Genomic DNA, 20,939 nt, shown 5'->3' on the forward strand with positions numbered 1-20,939 from the left:
CCCCAGGCTCTTGGCTCCTCAGCCGCCCAGGCTTCTCGCCTTCCCACCGGGGGGCAGCTGTCCAGGGGTGCAGCCCGGCTGGGTGCAGGGAGCCAGGGTTTCTTGACTTCTTCTCCAGCATGGAGCCCTGAAATTGACGAGACAGCCAATGTAAGTAACGCAGTGTCTACACAGACACTGCATCATCCTAACTACACTGGCATAAGCCCTATACCTCTCATGGAGGTGGAGTTATGTCAGTGAAGTATGGCACTTATATCAGCAGGACACGGCTGTAGTGTGTACACTGATGCAATTAGTGCACTGATGTAAGCTGCCTAACTGTGTAGTGTAGAGCAGTTCTCAGTATCTGCTTAATCTTAAAGAATGTGAGTAGTTGCACTGAAGCCAATAGGACTTCCTCATGTGCTTAAATTTAACCAATGCATATGTGCACCCACTTTCAACTGGATGTGGTATTCTTTGTGCTATGCATCTGTGCTGTATGCTGTTAAATAGATGTTCTGTCTGTGTATCTGTATGTGTGTAACAAGTCTCCTGTTTGACTCCAATAGGAACCCGGAGTTCACATTATGTTGTTTCTGTCAGGAAAATTACAGTTAGATTTATACAAAAAATAAAAAGGGCATCTATCCAAGGCTCTAGGCGCCCTTGCCAAAGTTATGAGAACAAAATTAGATTGCCCACAGAACATCAAACTCCCCCTTCACCCACACATCTGATTTCTCTCAAAGGCTTGCTTTTCACATTAGCCCATGTAAATAGATGTGTCTTGCAGCATATTCTGAAGGTCAGTGGATTTGGGCTATTTCAGACTTGGGTGGAAATTAGTATTAGATTAATTTTGTATTTTTATTTAGCTTTAATTTAACTTGTACAGATGATTAAGTCAGAAGTTCTAGTCCAGGATCTCTTAACTCTTGCTGGATTTCCACTGGATATAACTTGTGAGATGTAAACCAAATGTTTATTCCGTGTGAACTGATTATGGGTTGTATGAGCAAAATGGACAATGGAGACCTGGTTGTACCCAGAAGTCATCTCTTAATCAGTCTGAGACAGGTCTATACATTAGTTTCCAAATGAAGAAAAAGTGAGTAGTAAAAAGATGCAAAACATAGTACTGTGTTTCTCGGACCATAATATGCTGAAATCCTTAAGCTGTTACAGATGCCCCACTACAAAATTTATTTTGACAGTAAAATGAATATGTGTGCTGGATGCCCCAGAGTAAAAAGTGGAGACAGTCTCACTTTCATGACATGTTTGATAAATTAATCTAACTGAATAAAGAACTGGAATACTTCTGTCTACACTTGCTCTGAAAATTGACTGCAAAAATGGCATTGATGGATTCCATGTATGTCTCCTTATAAATCTTTCAAAGGTACCGTTTACAAATAAAAATGTTTTTTTTCTGTCCTTCATAAAGCCACACTTCTATCTGTTTAATTATGGGCAGGGTTTTTAGCACCACCTAGATTATAGCATCACCTACAGTTACGGTTCCCAATTTTCATTTGCCAGACTTTTTAGCTGAGATTTTTTTCCATCTCCTCTTTTCCGAAGTAAACATACCTAGTTCCTTCAGTCTTTGCTCATATCACTTGCATTCCATTCCTTTGATCATCTTTGTTGCTCACCTCTGGATCTTTTCCAGTTTCTCTACCTCCTCTCTATACATTGATGACCAAAATTGGATACAGTACTCCAGCTGAGGCCTAACCAGCACTGAGAAGAGTAGTACTATCACCTCCTGTGACTTGCCTTCTATGCCTCTGTTAATGCAACCTAAAATTGCATTTACTTATTTTGCAACTGCATCACATTGCTGACTCATGTTGAGGTTGTGATCCACCACAACTCCTAGATGCTTGTCAGCAGTGCTGCTGCCAAGCCAGTTTTTCCTCATTCTGTATTTGTGCATTTGATTTTTCTTCCCTAAGTATAGCACCTTAAATTTGTCTTTGTTGAATTTCATTTTCTTGTCTATAGCTCAGTTCTCTAACTTACCAAGATCCCTCTGAATTTTAGCTCTATCCTCCAAATCGTTGGTTCCCACCTAGCTTTGTGTCATCTGCAAACTTGATCAGCATGCTCTTTATACCCACATCCAGGTCATTAATAAGGATGCTAAACAACATTGGATCCAGAACAGATCCCCATGGATCCACACTTGAGACCTCCCTCCAATCCAATATCAATCCAACCGATCGGGGGAGGGGAGCAAGAGCTGGAAGATGGGAGAGCTAGATAGAAGCAGAAAGGGACAGATTGGCTGGGGGCACAGTGGTAGAAGGGTTCATGATCATCAAAACCTGGACTTGAACTCAGGAGTCCTGAATCTGAACATTCTTCTCCTCTTACCAAATATCTATGAAATCCACTGGCAAAGTGTGTATCCCCCTCCTTCTCTATTGGAAGATCCACATGAAGGATAACAGCCTTCTACTGCTACAAGTCATTTTATTAGTTCAAGTGTTCTATGCTATGAATGTAAAGGTCCCAACCCAGGTGATGACCCATGCGGGAGGGTGGCCAATCTAATTCCACGTGAGGGAATTTCTTGCTTGTTTTTTTCCACGTTTATTTTTTTTTTTTTAGAAAATACTTTGGAAATTACATACAAAAAACCCTACATTAAAAAACATTAAAGTTGCAAAGTAAAGCAAACAACATCAGAATTGAGGTTGCCTGTGCAACCTTAGTTTGGAGGATTTGTGCACATGCATCAGGATAGTGATTACATGGTCATATACACTATTTTTTCATAGGATCCCTGCCTCATTATTTTATATATGTATAAACATATATGTAAATATCATCCTAAATCATTTCTCATCAACTAAACACACTTCAAACTTCTGTGGCCTATTTATCTAGGTACTTACATTCATAGATTCCAGGGCCAGAAGGGACCATTTTGATCATATAGTCTGACCTTGTGTCTAACACAGGCCATAGAACTTCCCCACAATACTTCCTAGAGCAGATCTTTTAGAAAAAAATATCTGATCTTGATTTAAAAATGGTCAGTGATGGAAAATCCACCACAACCCTTGGTAAGCTGTTCCAATGGTTAATTATCCTCATTGTCAAAAATGTATGCCATATTTCAAGTCTGAATTTGTCTAGCTTCAACTTCCAGCCATTGGATCATGTTCTGCCTTTCTCAGCTAGAATGAAGAGCCCATTATTAAATATTTGTTCCCCAGGGAGATACTTACAGACTATAAGCCACCCCTTAGGTGACAGCTTCTCAGTATGTCCAGAACTGTGAATTGACCTCATTATCCCCCATCCACAGCAAGAGAGAGAGCCTTGGTTATACATAACTAGATATCATCTCCCTGACACCACCAGTCTGTTAGCTACCGAAACAATCTCCTCAGTGTTCCAGAAGCCCTTACTTTGCCTTGCAGGTAACTATACGTATAACCCAGCCCCCAAGCCTTTCTGAAAGTGTCCCCCTGTAGTATGTAGCCCCTTGTCACTGGACATTAATAGAATTACCAGATTTGCTGTCCCCAAGGGAATAGTATATACACATTTTGACTGATACAACTCAGGGTCAGGTCCTTTATAACATTACAGCACTAAGATATAATTATAGTTAAAACAATCATAAACTTATTATCAAAATAAAGATATAAGAGATAATGAGTAAGGATAATGGAAGCAGAAATGACTACATATAAAACAATAAGGATAACATGCTTCTTGTGTTTGGCACTGGTGCAACCACTGCTGGAATGTTCTGAAGCTCACAATTCAAGAAGGATGTTCATAAACTGGAGAGTGTTCAGAGAAGATGCATGAGAATGATTAAAGGATTAGAAAACAGACTTCAGATTTACAGTTTAATAGAGTCTCAAAGTGCTCCTTCCGACGTTGCTTGAGGACTACATTGTCCTTAAGAAGGAGGGAGCTGTCCTGAGATCGCAGAGGGATTGTGCCGCATGAGTTTGGCTCATAGGTGGCTTTCGTTACTTGAAAAAAGCTTCACATGTTATGTTGATCAGCGAAGCTCTGGATTTCCATGGCCTTTGCTTGCCACCACTGATTCTTGATGTCACACAGCCTCTTTTGAACTACAGCTTTTAGCCGATGATGATAAATCTCTCGTTTTTGCTGATTAGAGGCTTTATTTTGCCAAGCGCTAAATGCGCTTCTCTTCTGATAAACAAGTTCTAGGATTTCCTTGTTGTTCTCATCAAACCGATCCTGATGGTAGTTAGTCGAATATCCAATTGATTTCAGCATATGCCTTGTGAATAATGATCTTGAACTCCTCCCAGCGTGTTTGGATATCATTGTTGTTGTCAGGTAGGGCAGAGAGCCTCTCGATAATGCGTTGCTGAAGGGTCTCATGACATGTGTGATTTTTGAAGTGCCCTGATGTTAAATCTCTTCCACATTACTTTTGATTGTTTACGGCGTTGTGGTGCAAGCCGCATGTTCATGATTGATCTGACCAGAAGATGGTCTGTTCAGCAGTCATCTGTATCTCTCGTAACTTGTATAATATGGACATCAGTATGATCACAGGCTCTGACGATGACATAGTCAAGATACCTGTGTCCGGAACGTGGGTGGTTCCAAGTGGTCTTATATTTATCCCTCTGTCTAACGATGGCATTTGAGATAAGCAAATCATACTCCACACATTTCCTGATGAGGAGAATGCCATTAGAGTTGACATTTCCCACCCCTTCTTTTTCAGTGGTGCCCCTTCAGAGTTCGGTGTGTCACCCAACTCTTGCATTGAAGTCACCCATGGGGATAACCTTGCCTTTCTTTTCTGTGGTAGTCAGGACTGCATCAGGAGCACAGTAAAATGTCTCCTTTTTGTCTTCCATCACCATCAAGTGTGGGAGCATACATGCTGATGACCGTGGCATACTCGTTGTTACCAAACTTAAGACAAAAAAGTCATGAGACTTTCGTTAATACCCATAGGGAGTTCTAAAAGCTGGCTAGCAATCTTATGCTTGATGGCAAAACTAACACCATAAATACGCTTCTCTTCAGAAGACTTTCCTTTCCAAAAGAAGGCATAGCCATCTCCATCTTCTTTCACTTGCCTGACTGGTCTCATTTAGGGCAGCAATATTAATATAATATCTTGCAAATTCTCTAGCTGTTATGGCAGTACTTCTTTCAGGACAGTTACAGCTTGGGGAACCCATGAGAGTGCAAACATTCCAACTGGCAAACTTCATTTCTTTGCTCTGTATGTTCTGCTTTTAGGTAGAATGATCCCCCTGGACATGGCCATCCAGCCGGGGTGTGTGTGAGAGAGCCTATGTCTAGGGCATCTTTTCTAGCCCCCTCCCCCATTCAGGGTGAGCAGAGGTAATCCTGAAAAGGACTGCTCAGTCACGGCCACAGCTGCGCTTCGATCTCAAAATTCCAAACGCAAGACGACCAACACATGGCTGCTGCCTGCATACAGATTTGTGACTAGGGACTCCCAGATATCACTGCTTCTGTCCCCCACACCACTCATCCATTACCGCAGGACTTTGTTAGTGATGTTAACACCTTTGGCAGAGGCCTATGTGTGAAATCTTTTAACCTGGGGGAGGCGGTGCGCTGGCAGCAGCCTCTCAAAACTTGACAGGGAGGAGCCCTGGACTTGGTGGCAAGGATGTCCAAGACAACCAGTTGGGGTCTTGAAGTTTGGACCACACTTCATTTGGAACCTTACTTCAGAACTGTTTGCCAAGAGTGGCCCTCCCAGGAGTATAAGACTCTGGACAACATAGTTCTGAGGGTCATTGGGACACACAAGCCTCTCCACCACAACAAGGTAACGGTTCAAGGAGACGACCACCTGACCTAAAGAATGATAATGTGATAATTTTAAAGAAAGCGGACAAGTCAATGTTTGGGAATTACTGAGGCACTGTCCTCCTCTCCATTGCTGAGAAGATACTCTCTTGCATTCTTTTGAACTGTCTCCTCCCTCTTGCAGAAGACGTCCTTCCGGAATCCCAATGTGGTTTCAGACCATCTTGAGACATCCACTGACATGATTTTTGTCTCTCAACAGATCCAAGAGAAATGTAGAGAACAACACCAGCCATTGTTTATGGCATTTATTGACCTAACTAAGGCCTTTGATTCCATCAATCGTGAAGTTTTATGGAAGTTGTTGTCTAGGCTCGGTTGTTCATTGAAGTTCATTTGCATTCTCAGGCTACTTCATAATGGGATGACTGCCACCATCCAGTTCACCATCTGTATTGGTGTTAAGTAGTGCTGTGTTATTGCCCCAACCCTTTTTTCCATCTGTCTTGCCATGATCTTGTTTCTTATTCGTGACTTCTTCTGGAATAGGGATTGAGTATCACATGGATGGCCAGCTCTTCAACCTTCGCCATTTTCATTCTAAAATTAAGGTCACCAGGACTGTTATTACTGACCTTCAGTATGCTGATGACTGTGCTATCCTCATGCACACCAAGGCTGACTTGCAATCCACCCTAGACTTTTCTCAGGTGCCTATCATAGCCTGGGGCTTTCCCTCAACATTGGCAAGATTAAGGTGCTCCACCAGCCTGCCCCAGCACAAGTTTCCTTCACTCACAAATTGTCATCAGTGGTGAATTCCTGGAAAACTTTGGTAGCCACCTCTCACAGACAGCCAATCTAGATGTGGAGATCAAACATAGGATCCATTGTGCCAACTCATCCTTCAGAAAGTTGCTTCATCATGTCTTCATTGACAGAGATCTGCGGATGTAAAATAACATTCTGGTCTATAATGCAGTAGTCATCCCCATTCTTCTGTATGGGTGCGAGACATGGGTGACATACTGAAGCCATCTTACATATCTGGAGTGGTACCAACAATGCTGCCGCAGGAAGATTTTCCATATTAGATGGGAAGACTGTCGCACCAATGCCAGCATTCTCTCTTCAGCTAATATCACCAGTGTTGAGGCGAAGATTATAAAACATCAACTTTGCGGGGCTGGTCATTGTGTTCGGATGCCTGATACTTGGCTTCTGAAACAAGTCCTCTTTTCTCAACTTAGTCATGGTAAGAGGACTTGTGGGGGACAGAGGAAATGCTACAAGGACACCATGAAAGTATCTTAAGAAGGGAGGTCATGAACTGGGAAGAGCTGGCTGGCAATAGACTTCAATGACGTTGCATCATACATCAAGCTTCAGCCCGTTTTGAACATAATGTCCTTGCTCAAGAAGCTGAGAAATGGCAGAGGAGGAAAGGAAAGTGTACAGCATCCCAGCCAGCAGTTATGCTCTCTCCAAACAACCACCTCTCATATATGTGGAAAAACCTGTAGAGACTGGGTTGAATTCCTCAGCCATTTTTAGTCTCATCAGTGACATTTCTCCTGTCAGACATCATCCTCATATTGAGGGATAGCTGACAATGATGACAATTTTCAAAAGCACCTAAGTAGGTTATGCACCTAATTCCTATTGATTTCAATAGGAGTTAGGCACCTAACCTGCTTAGGCACTTTTTAAAATCCCACTAGGGTCTATCTATATCTTTAGGTGTCTAAATACATTTTTGAAAATCTGGCCTTTTAGCCATTTAACAGCCATGAGAAGAGCCTTAACTAAGGGCCTGCAGACTTGTTTCTATTAGGAGAATACTCCATGGAGAAACTTTTCACCTGGTACCAACTTTTGCACTAGAAAACAAAGAGACTGAGAACTAGGACTTCACATAAAGGTAGAGAAAGAGAGGAAAGAAGTGGAAGATAGTGGGTGAAAATGTAAAGCAAAAATAGATGAAAAAGGAGGGAGATGGAGAGAGATTCAGCAAACAACAACAACAACAACCAGGGAAATGCAGTAATGGGAAATGGAAGAGTCCTGGTGCAGACCTGTCACAAATAGGGGAATACACACCCAAAGGGATGGGAACTACTGATTTAGACATACATGTAGCGTGTAGCATTATTTGGTTCATTCAGGGATGGGGAATTATTAAATTCTGCATCCTTCTAAGCAGGAGTTCTAGAATTAAGAATTAGGGTGTGGGTAATAGAACTGACTTGTGAAGGTACAACAATATTAACTAAACAAGTATAGTTCTGGGGAGTGATGGCAGCATAGATATACAGACAGTCCTTGACTTTATGATGTTCGACTTATGATAAACAGCACTTACAACGTTTCTGAATGTACACCCTGATTCGACTTACAATTGGTTACGACTTTACGCAATGGAGTGGATTGCAGTTCTGCGTTACGACGTTTTGACTTATTACGCAATTTTTATGAACCAATTGTGCCATAAGTCCAAGGACTGCCTGTGTCTCATTTGTGCTAGAAAACATAGTCTCTGTACCAGCACATGCTGGAAATTTTCAAACTTTGTATTGAGTCATACAAATTCATCTGCTTTAGAACTCTATCTCATATTTTCCAGTGATTTCATGCACAGTGACTTACAGCCATGTCTTTATCTTGTTCCATTCCCAATTCCCATCAAATTCAGTAGGAGTTTTAGGTAGTAACACATGGCAAGGTAAAGCCCTTAGCTTTTACTAAACAATAGATAAATGGGAAGTGCTTTAGCAACACAGCAAACAAAATAAAACAGTAGCCCTGAGGCACACATATTTTCTCTTGTTTAATTTCATAAGAAGTTGACTGAGTTTATACTGTTTTCATTGTAAACATTGCTGTAGGTTAAAAGCATAGAGTGGAAATATTTTTTGAAGTGAAAATTTCAGTCCTGATGTAAGTGGTCACAACTCCACTGACTTCAAAAATGTGATGTCTGTTTGGACTTCAATTCACCTGGATTTGTGAATACTCAGCAGTTTTGAAAAACAGGCTATAGGGGCCCAAAATTAGAAGTAAGTTTTGAAATGTCCCTTAATATTTAGCCTAAGGACTCTCTCTGAGTCAGTGGCAGAGCTCAGAATAGAAACCAAGAACTGTGAATTCCAGGCCCTGTTCTAACCACATAACTTGTAGTAAGTTATTGCTTTATTGCTATTTAAAGGACTAGTAAGAATTTTCTTTCTTTTTTCCTTCACCCTAGAAACTACCTCTTCAGGTTACATCTTGAAGATCTATCTCTAATCCAGGTATGTGCAATATATTTTTCTGTTTGTCTCAATTAGTTCCTGGTTTTGATGTGATGAAATAGATGTTTCAAAGCTGTTAATCAAGATATTCAGATGCTTCATAGCTACAGCAGACTGAATGGCTATTTTTGTCATCTTTGTTGCCCCTCATAATGTAAATCACATTACTCATTTTAATTCCAGATTAGCCTTTGTCCTGGGCCATACAGTCTTGCTGTTATCTCACTATCTACTGTGATTTTTTGTAAGAGTTAATACTTACAAAATGGAGGATGGGGAGAGAAATGGTTGTTGTACTGCAGAAGTGGTCTGACTTGCAATTGAGCAACCTGCTATGGTTTTGTTGTGAAACTCTCTTAAGAATTCATTATCCTTGTTTGAAAAGGATCTGTCCTTTTTTTATAATTGTAAATGAAGGAGTGTACCCACATTTGCTAAGGAACTGCAAACAGCAAGGGAAAAACAAGGGTTGTGATAAACAAATACAAACTAATCTGCTTGCCTTATTTAATACAGCTAATTGCCTTTTAAAGTTATTAGAGCTTGAAATCCAAGTCTTCAATCTTCAAGAAAAGATTAGAAAAAAACTCAGATTAATTAATTTTCCCCCTGAACTTTGTAAGGATATAAGAGGCTTCAACATTCAGAATTTGTCATGTATCTCAGCCTTATATTCACACTGGCCTCTGAATCCCTTTTCTTTTTACAGCAGTACTGTAGTATTCTTGCCATGTGCACACTGCCAAAAGCAAAAGAATTTCTCATCCTTTTTGAGTTCTTGGCTCTAAAAATTGTTTTACTGAATTTGATTTAAATTGGCTGTGTGTTACAGTATGGAAATACAAAATAGGAGTTTGTAGTTTTTGACACCTTTGTTATTTTTGTTTGTTACTGTAATATAAACTAGTTTTAAGTTGAAATCCCTGGCTATTATTCCATAATACAATCTTGTATTTTTAAATATGAAAAAATAGCAATTAATTGGAGTGAGTCTGGCCTTGTGATTTGTGGAGCCCCAAGGTTTTGTACATGTACAAATTAGGCCAAGAAATGCCTTGCCCTATGGTCCCACAGTAGTAGAGGCAAAAGATTAAGCAGTCTAGTGAGATGCCACAATTACAGCATCCCACAAAGTAGTGTTGCTTGTTCTTAAGGTCGGATATCAACTGCATTATCAGAGTTTTAATATTATCTACTCTGAATCCAGGTTAACTACTTTCACCTAAGGATTTTCAATTTATATTTCACTTCCTTAAATATTGTTCTGTTTTTCAATATGGAGATTCTTCTTGACTCAAGGCACTGAAATGGATCTGAAGCAGTCATTAGATTTCATAGAATCATAGAAGATTAGAGTTGGAAGAGACCTCAGGACTGCTAATCCAAACCTCTGCTCAAAGCAGGACCAACCCAACTAAATCATCCCAGCCAGGGTTTTGTCAAGCCAGGCCTTAAAAACCTCTAAGGATGGAGATTCTACCACCTCCCTAGGTAACCCATTCTAATGCTTCACCACCCTCCTAGTGAAAACTTTTTTCCTAATATCCAACCTAGACCTTCTCCACTGCAACTTGAGACCATTGCTCCTTGTTCTGTCATCTGCCATCACTGAGAACAGCCTAGCTCCATCCTCTTTGGAACCCTCCTTCAGGTAGTTGAAGGCTGCTATCAAATCCTCCCTCACTCCTCTCTTCTGCAGACTAAATAATCCCAGTTCCCTCAGCCTCTCCTCATAAGTCATGTGCCCCAGCCCCCTAATCATTTTTCGTTGCCCTCCGCTGGACTTTCTTCAATTTGTCCACATCTTTTCTGTAGTGGGGGGGTGCATCACCAATGCTGAATAGAAGGGAATAATCACTTCCCTCAATCTGCTGGCAGTGGTCCTAATAATGCAGCCCAATATGCCATTAGCCTTCTTGGCAACAAGGGCACACTGTTGACTCATATCCAGCTTCTTGTCCACTGTACTCCCCAGGTCCTTTTCTCCAGAACTGCTGCAGAAGGTCCCCCAGGACTCTGCACTTGTCCTTGTTGAACCTCATCTGATTTCTTTTGGCCCAATCCTCCAATTTGTCTAGGTCACTCTGGACCCTATCCCTACCCTCCAGTATATGTACCTCTCACCCTAGCTTAGTGTCCTCTGCAAACTTGCTGAGGGTGCAAATCATCCCATCATCGAAATCATTAATGAAGATGTTGAACAAAACCGGCCCCAGGCAGGACCGACCCTTGGGACACTCCGCTTGATACTGGCTGCCAACTAGACATCGAGTCGTCGATGACTACTCGTTGAGAACGACGATCTAGCCAGCTTTCTATCCACCTTATAGTCCATTAATCTAATCCATACTTTTTAATTTGCTGGCAAGAATACTGTGGGACACCATATCAAAAGCTTTGCTAAATTCAAGGTATATCACGTCCATCACTTTTCCCATATCCACAGAGCCAGTTACCTCATCATAGAAGGCAATCAAGTTGGTCAGGTATGACTTGCCCTTGGTGAAGCCATGTTGACTTTTCCTGATCACCCTCCTCTCCTCCAAGTGCTTCAAAATGGATTCCTTGAGAATCTGCTCCATGATTTTTCCAGGGACTGAGGTGAGGCTGACCGATCTGTAGTTCCCGAGATTCTCCTCCTTCCCTTTTTAAAAGATGGGCACTATATATGTCTTTTTCAATCGTCTGGGACCTCCCCCGATCGCCACGAATTTTCAAAGATAATGGCCAATGGCTCTGCAATCACATCAGTCAACTCTCTCAGAACCCTCGGATGCATTACATCCGGCCACGTGGACATTTCTAAATAGTGCTTAACCCGTTCTTTCAACATTGAGGGCTGCTCACCTCCTCCCCATACTGTGCTGCCCAGTGCAACAGTCTGGAAGCTGACCTTGTCTGTGAAGATTGAGGCAAAAAAGCATTGAGTACTTAAGCTTTTTCCACATCATCTGTCACTAGGTTGCCTCCCCCATTCAGTAAAGGTCCCACACTTTTCTATGACCTTCTTCTTGTTGCTAATATACTTGTAGAAACCCTTCTTGTTACCCTTTACATCCCTTGCTAGATGCAACTCCAAATGTGCTTTGGCCTTCCTGATTACACCCCTGCACGCTCAAGCACTATTTTTATACTCCTCCCTAGTCATCTGTCCAAGTTTCCACTTCTTGTAAGCTTCTTTTTTGTGTTTAAGCTCCCCGAAGATTTCTCTGTTAAGCCAAGCTGGTTGCCTGCCATATTTGCTGTTCTTTCTGCACATTGGGATGGTTTGTTCCTGCGCCTTCAATAAGGCTTCTTCAAAATACAGCCAGCTCTCCTGGACTCCTTTCCCCCCTCATATTAGCCTCCCAGGGGATCCTCCCCATCAGCTCCCTGAGGGAGTCAAAGTCTGCTTTTGTGAAGTCCAGGGTCCGTATTCTGCTGCTCTCCTTTCTTCCTTTTGTCAGGATCCTGAATTCAACCACCTTCTGATTACTGTTGCCCAGGTTGCCACCCACTTCTACTTTCCCAACCAATTCTTCCCTGTTTGTGAGCAGCAGGTCAAAAGGAGCACGGTCCCCCATTCATTCCTCCAGCACTTGCACCAGGAAGTTTCCCCCAACACTGTTTAAGAACTTCCTGTATTGTCTGTGCACTTCTGTATTGCTCTCCCAGCAGATGTCAGGATGATTGAAGTTCCCTATGGGAATCAGGGCCTGTGATCTGGAAATTTCTGTAAGTTGTCCGAAGAAAGCCTCATCTACCTCCTCCTCCTGGTCTGGTGGACTATAGCAGATGCCTACCAGAACATCACCTGTGTTGATCTCGCCTCAAAGACTCTTATTTGTTTTGTCAGCGTGTTTAAAGTTCACAATTTGCGACTGACAGAGATAATGGCTCCAAACAAGTTATAGCTGTCTCTAATGTGTCCGAGATCTATAGATTATATGACTATCTCAATTTCCACTGAATATTTTTTTAACTACTGTTGTGGGGAAAACAGAACAAAGAAGACCAGCACAGAAATCTGTGTTTATGTTATATGAAGTTCCTGATTTATAGGGCTGAGCAGAAGCCCTTCAGTCCCACAGTCCTTTGAAATTCTGTGTTGATGTGGTCTTTTATCTAAAGTCCAAAACTTTTCCTAGTGCTTTCTAGGTCACCATTTCTGCAGCCTTTGACACTGCTTCCTCCACTCGCCTTCCATGTCTTTTTAGAGTGACCATATTTCCAAACAAAGAAACAGAACATGTGGCCATTTTCTCCCATCATCACCTCCTTCACTTCTTCCTCTCTCTCAGCATACCTTTTCTATTTCCAGCTTTTTTCTTTTACTCTTAAAATCCACCACAATAGCTTGCATTTACTCCGTATTAGTTCTCTTATTTTCTTTCCCTTTTTGTTCTCTTCTTTCCCTCTGTTAATATCCCCATCACCTGGTCCTTCCGGGCTCATTACTGACATAAAAAAACCATCAGGACAATCTCTATCCCAAAGATCTGCTCTTAAAGGCCTGTAGATGCTCCTGTTCATTGAGATATTCCCTGTAGCAGCAGTTCAAGATCAGTCATGGGGTTGCTAAAGTCCTGGTTTCCATATAACTAGCCAGAACCCAAGGAGTGTCTCTTAAAATTGAAATTGTGAAAATACCAGTGAACTGGGAGATCTGGTCACCTTAATATTTATGTATGAAAACAATGTTATCTACTGATGCCATATACAGTAACTCCTCACTTAAAGTCGTCCCGGTTAACTTTATTTCGTTGTTACATTGCTGATCAGTTAGGGAACATGGTCGTTTAAAGTTGTGCAATGCTCCCTTCTAACGTCGTTTGGCAGCCGCCTGCTTTGTCCACTGCTTGTAGGAAGAGCAGCCCGTTGTAGCTAGCTGGTGGGGGCTTGTAGCCAGGGTGGACCGGCAGCCCCCCTATGAGCTCCCCGCTCCCCCAAGTTCCCTGTGCTGCAGCTGCCCAGCAGGCTATCAATTGCCAGGCAGTTCAGCTATCCCTCCCCCCACTGCCATGTGCTGCTCCTGCCCTCTGCCTTGGAGCTGCTCCCAGAGACTCCTGCTTGCTGTGCAGGGGGAGACTAATGTCAGGGTGTCCCCCTCCCCCCTGCTTCTGCACCCCGCTTACCGCTTCTCCATATAGAGCAGGGAGGGGACACGGATGGAGAGAGCTTGGGGCAGCAGCTGCTGTCTCAACTTCCTGATCCACTTAAAAAGACAATGCACTTAAGAGTGGGTCAGCTTACTTAAAGGGGCAGTGTGCATCTCTCTCTCTCTCCCACACACAAGGTGTGTGTCTGTCTCAGTCTGCTATGCTGTCTCCCCTCCCTCGTGTTCGTGCTGCCTTGTGTGAGAGGCTATATTAACAACAATGTGTTAACCCTTGAGGACTCAGCCGAGTGCTAGTTCATCATTTAGCAGCAAGGCATTCCCTGGGAAATGTCCTTCCCTCTTCCACCCTTTGACTTCACCACCTCAACCAAGCTTCACAATCATCAAAGCTGTGAACAGTATTAAATTGTTTGTTTAAAACATATACTGTGTGTATATAATATATAGTTTTTTGTCTGGTAAAAAAAAATTCCCTGGAAACTAACACCTCCCATTTACATTAATTCTTATGGGGAAATTGGATTCACTTAACATCGTTTTGCTTAAAGTCGCATTTTTCGGGAACATAACTACAATGTTAAGTGAGGAGTAACTGTATTGGTTTGGAAATGTTAAGCGATAGAAGGATCTCTCGAAGTCTTATCAGAAAACTTTAGTAATAAGAGAAATCTAAACTGTTCTCAGTGAAACTGATTAGAATAACATCAAAGAGTCCTGTGGCACCTTATAGACTAACAGACGTATTGGAGCATGAGCTTTCGTGGGTGAATACCCACTTCTTCGGATGCATGTATTCACCCACGAAAGCTCATGCTCCAATACGTCTGTTAGTCTATAAGGTGCCACAGGACTCTTTGCTGCTTTTACAGATCCAGACTAACACGGCTACCCCTTTGATAATTAGAATAACATGAAACTTGCCAACTTATGTTATGAACACAAAACTTACATCATGTGTGCCTGATGTTCATAAGCTTTTCAAGTGATTCTGGACCCAGTTTCAAGCATATCTGGGCTACTTTATGTTTGCACTTCGAAATCACATTATTGTAAAGCCCAAGAGTTAAAAAATGAAATTATCTGTCTTAAAAATAATATATTTTGTTTGTTTGTTTTTTTTTTAATTTCAGGCTTTTATGGTTCATATTTTCAAGCTTCTCTCCACAATCATGAGAGCTAGAATCTTAATATATATATAAAAAAAGAAAGAAACCTGAGACTTTCACATAATCAAATGTGTACAGGTTAAAGTGCTCTTATGGTGGCAGGCAGGGGGAGCCCACAAAAATCAAAATCAAAGAATGAAACTGTAAGTGACTGAACATTTTGAAACTTTACATAATGACAGAAGAAATTTTCTCCTAACCTGTCAATTTTACATTTTTGCTTTCACACAGTTGTTGTTGTCATAATAATGACATAAAAACTTCAATCTAATTTTCCTTCCCGCGTTGATCACTTTGGTTACTTTACAAGAACCAGCCTTTGTAAAAATATGAATCTGGTTTACAGCTAATAATCTACATTTTCACATCTGGAAGAGGATATGTACAGTAATATCTATCAGTAGGAAGTCTGCAGTGTAGCACACAAAGAACACAAAGGGGATGGAGACAATCCAGCCCAGAGATCTGTTGTTCCATTATTTTGGAAAATTGCTCAAGATCTGTCTGTATGTTGTCTCTTTTCTGAGGGAAGAGGAAAATAGCTGAATCTTCCTCACTCACAAGAGATACTACAGGAATCAGAACAGAGATGAATATTCCAATTCACCACCTGTTTCACCAGTTTCCGAACAGATTGTTGTAGCTTTGTTTATTTTGTGAGAATTGGCTAAAAGTTTTTGTTTGTTTTTCAGCCTAAACTAACTTGTCAATTTATTTTGACCTACTAGTTGGAAGTGTTTATCTAAGAATCTGATAAAGAGTAGAGAGTGCTGAGATTTAGATCTTGATCCTTAAGGCTAATGCATATGAATAACTGTGCATGTGCCTGAGTACTCCCAAAAGCTTCAGTGGGACTACGCATGTGCTTTGCTTTGCAGGACTGGGCCCTTAGGTAGGACCACACATTGTTATCCCGAATGTCCAGAGTTTCCGACTAAAGGCAGATGTACATTTAAAACCTGCAATGGCACTTCAGTGAAGATGCTACTAGGCTGATGGGAGAGCTTCTTCCATTGGGATAGTTAATCCACCTCTGTGAGAGGCAGTAGCTACATCGACAGGAGTTGTGGATTTTTCACACCCCTGAGCAATGTAGTTATACCAATGTAAGTTTGTAGTGTAGACCTGGCCTAAGTTTAAAAAAATGCATAATAGCCATTTAGCAACAGCAAGATAATAGTTGGAATTCTTGGTTTTAAATTTGTCTTCAAACTTATAAAATAGAAATTTTATCATTACAAAGTGCCATTTTGTAGTAACAATTACGGTATTTTCAAAATCATTAATACAGTAAAATAAATACACCCCCGTTTCATGCAATTGCCTAATAACTTTGCAAAGGATACATTCACATTTATTGGTTTAAAAAGAAATATTCTGTATTGATTAGAGAGACTTACTCAGGAAATCTTTATACAGGGTGCATTCTATTTATTATCCCTTATTAAAAACTCCATTTGAAGTGTAAATCTCCACAGAGGAACTGAAAAGCAGGTTAACATTTATCAAAAAGATAGCACTTCCATTAGAGTAGAGAGCCCTAGCATCTTGTAAAAGTGATAGTTAGATTACAAGAGACAAGATGTGTATCTAAACATAAGATAGAGTGTTTTCTAGTAAGTTGTCATCACTCATTGCTGGCACAATGAAACTTCCATCCAATGTCATGGTTCTGTGCTCTGTCCTTTAGAGGAAAGTCCTATTGTTTGGGTTAGCAACTTTACTATGAAAATGTCTATAGTGAATCAGCATTTGACATGTCTCAGCAGTTATCTTTGTGACGGGGATAAAGATGAGTTAAAAAGGCTGAAAGCTCTTTAATCTCCTGCCAGGGAAGCATATAAGTAAAATAAGATCAAAGCTGACTCTTGGAACAACGAATGTATGGTGATTATGGATTAGGAAAAAAAGCCTTACAAAGCACTAGTTGTAGGATGGGTATTTCACTCCTCAGAATAGGACATGAAGTTTATAGGCTTCATTATTATAAAGGTTACTATACTGTACCCCTTTAAAAACAATTTTTTTAACCCTAATGGAATTTTGTCCTTAAAGGTAAAAACTTTTAGCAAAGAAATCTACTGGATATCATCAGAGGGTCCTGTGGCACCTTTGAGACTAACAGAAGTACTGGGACTTGCATCTGAAGAAGTGAGGTTCTGACCCACGAAAGCTTATGCTCCCAGTACTTCTGTTAGTCTCAAAGGTGCCACAGGACCCTCTGTTGCTTTTTACAGATTCAGACTAACACGGCTACCCCTCTGATACTGGATATCATATCTATCTATCTACTGTGTGTATATACTGACTGTATATATAGTTGTCCATCTAGACAGCACTAAGTTAGTCTACTGGGTATTTTTCACATATTTTTGAAAAGTTCTAAATGCACATAACTGTGCAAGTAATAATAGCTGTTAGAAGTCAAGAGGGGATGCTAGTAAGGAATGTCTTGACTATATAACTATATTTTTCAAGAGAGTTCATTTTAAAAATAAATGAATATGGGTGCTTCTGTTGAACTCACAGATCTGTGGGTGTTTGCCATCAAATTGCTCTGTGTTCGTTTGCAAAAGTCATAAAGATGTTCTCTTTTATCTAGTTGTGAGACTGAACAGAGGACACAAACATTTGTAGCCTTTATCAACATTTCTGTTGGATCTGTTGAAAGTGGAATACAGTAAATGGCTTGCAAAATTTTACGATGTTTGTGACATGTAGATGTACTTAAATATATCTGACCTATAAAGCCCTAAATGGCTTGAGATCTACCTACCTGAGAAACTGCCTGTCTCATCCATTTGGTATTGGCCTTATGGCAGGGTGTTATCATTGAACGACCCTCAGTTTTGGAATCCACCCCCCGAATCTGAAATAGCCCAGATTTGCTGACCACAAGGCCTGTCTATTCAGGTTGCCAGTTCTCACTATTTTATCATGAGTGTCATGATATGTTTATTAAGGTCACACCTCCTAGAGTTATGTGTCCTCAATAGCTCAGTGTTCATTTTTTAAAAAGTAAGGTTTTAACCCTCATGATGGTTTTGAAACATGACCCCAATGTATCCTAAAGTCGGAAAAGATGCAAGGCAAATAAAAAGTATTCATTTTTTTTAAAACCTCATTGGGTTAAAAACAATGTTGTGATTTTGGAGGACTAAATCAAGATTTTAGAATGCTTGGATTGATGATACTGGCATTTCGAGAGGCAGAAGCCAGACTGGGCCGTTGTCTGTGGGAAGGGATGTTGTGTGGGAGGGGAACTGCTTTAGAGGCTGACTGTTATTGTAGTGGACTGCTGCTAGGTTTTGTTTCGACTGACTGTATTTTTAAAGCTTGGCAGAAGCTCTTAGAGCATAGGAAAAGTTCATTTTTGAATGGATTGATAATAAAATAGTAATTAATGCCTACAATTTAGATTAAATAGTGAAGTTTACTGAATTTTAATATTTTTGGGGTGTAGTCCTGAAGTTTTTACACAGTATTAACCCAGGCAGAAATTCCATTGAAATTAATGTCTTCAGGATCGGAGTCTTCATTTTTGCCTGTATAGCTTGTACATGTACATTTATGCCCGTATAGCTTGAAATAGTTGACAAATAGAAAAATTCTTATAGAGAATGTCATTCTTTAAGAGTACAATGTTTCTCGTTCTCTGCTGCTACCTTGGTTTATCTGTAGGTGTCAGCATTTTGTGAGGGAGGTAGGAAGAAAAAGAAAGCAGGGCATCATTTGTCATTTATTCACTCGATCTGTCATAGATTTGTGCCGGTACTGAAATATAAACACAAGTACATTTCTAAACAGATGAGTCTGGACACATCCATTTATCTAAGAAAAGTTTAGCTTTTTTTATTCCTGTCTCACATGGTCAGGTTGTATTTGCTGTTGGTTTACATAAATTTTCCATGCTTGTTTTGGTAATGCAGAAGGTAATATAGGTACTGAAATTTTTCACTTCACCTACAGTAAAGTTTAGTTTTTCTTCTTCTTCTTTTTTTTTAATGTAAAGTACTTGTACTTAAGGTCCAAGATAAAGTGGATGTCAAAGTCACCTGGACATACAAGGTTTAGTTTGGTGACAAACTTAGAAAAAAGTAAAATCAGTACAGTATACACACAAAAAAGGCCTGATTGGTTTTACAGAGGTGTAACTCAATTGACTTCACTGGATTTATGTTTGATTTACACTTGTGTAAGTAAGGGTCATCCAGCTGCATACTATTGCATACAATATAAATAAATGTGTCTGAAGCCAATTTTCAAACTGCCTGTATCTTTTTTTCTTTTTTTTTTTAAAAACGTAGCACTAATACTTACATCTTCACTGGGTTGTGTGATACTGGTGTGGCTGTGGTATAGCTGCAATGATAAGCAGGCATTAATTAAAAAAAAAAAAAGTCTTGGCAATAGCGCTGCTCTTCTCCAATTACCCAGCAGACTTATTTAAAAAAAAAATAACAAATAGCTTATTTTCACTGCGTCTGCAACAAAGTAGGGTTACCATATTTCAGCAAGCAAAAAAGAGGACGGGAGGAGCCCCGCCCCTGTCCTGCCCTAGCCCCGCCCCTGCCCCACCCACTTCCCGCCCCCCTCAGAACCCCCAACCCTCCCCCCCACTCCTTGTCCCCTGACTGCCCCCTCCTGGGACCCCTGCCCCTAACTGCCCCCCCAAGACTTCACCCCCTACCTAAGTCTCCCTGCCTCCTGTCCCCTGACTGCCCCCCTCCTGAGACCCTCCCCCCCATCCTAACTGGCCACCTAGAACCCTACCCCCTACCTGTCCCTTGACTGCCCCAACCCTTATCCACACCCCCACCCCCAGACAGACCCCTGGGACTCCCATGCCCCATCCAACCACTCCCCACCCCCTGACAGCCCCCCCCAGAACTCCCAACCCTCCCCCCCGCTCCTTGTCCCCTGACTACCCCTCCTCCTAACTGCCCTCCAGAACCCCACCCCCTACCTAAGCCTCCCTGTTCCTTATCCCCTAACTGCCCCTTCCTAAGACCCCCCCAGTATCCTACCCCCTACCCGTACCCTGACTGCCCAAAACCTTATCCACACACCTCCCAGAAAGCCCTCCCCGAACACCCGACCCCCCCCCCGTCTCTTGACTGCCCCCTCCAGAACCTCCCTGCCCCTTCTCCAACCCCCTGGCTCCCTTGTCGTTGGCCTTCGGTTCGCCTAAGGTCTCTCTGGGAGCTTGCTGAGTCTGAGCCGTTCTCCCGGCACGCTGGGCAGCAGTGGGGGAGGAGCTCCAGACTGCCGGAGGCGAATGCAGGGAGGGAGGGAGAGAGTGAGTGAGCTATGCTGCAGGGGGAGGAGGGGGAAGTGGAGGAGGGACTCTCTCGCTGTTGGAGCCACATGTAAGTGGCACCATCTGGCTGCCCTGTTAGCCGCACGTGCTCTGCATGGGGGGGGATGGGAGGGAAGTCCGGACATTAACAAATTCCCCCCGGACGCTATTTTTAGTTCAAAAATCCGGACATGTCCGGGGGAATCCGGACAAATGGTAACCCTAGCAACAGAGCCATAGTGTTTGTGAACAAGGCAGTACTTGTTCTGGCATTTGGGCCATCCTTTGAGAAG

At 41.7% G+C, this 20,939-nt stretch overlaps 1 protein-coding gene across 1 annotated transcript in view; it reads left to right on the forward strand.

Moving 5' to 3' along the window:
• The window catches only part of SEMA5A (semaphorin 5A), a 650,839-nt gene that overhangs the window by 237,432 nt on the left and 392,468 nt on the right, over positions 1–20,939 (forward strand). The window contains exon 4 of the mRNA XM_054018095.1: positions 9,038–9,083. Coding sequence (XP_053874070.1) covers positions 9,038–9,083 — 46 coding nt within the window. The remainder of the gene's footprint in view (positions 1–9,037; positions 9,084–20,939) is intronic.

This window comes from Malaclemys terrapin, chromosome 2 (genome assembly GCF_027887155.1).
Source record: "Malaclemys terrapin pileata isolate rMalTer1 chromosome 2, rMalTer1.hap1, whole genome shotgun sequence".
NCBI classification, from domain to species: Eukaryota; Metazoa; Chordata; order Testudines; family Emydidae; genus Malaclemys; species Malaclemys terrapin.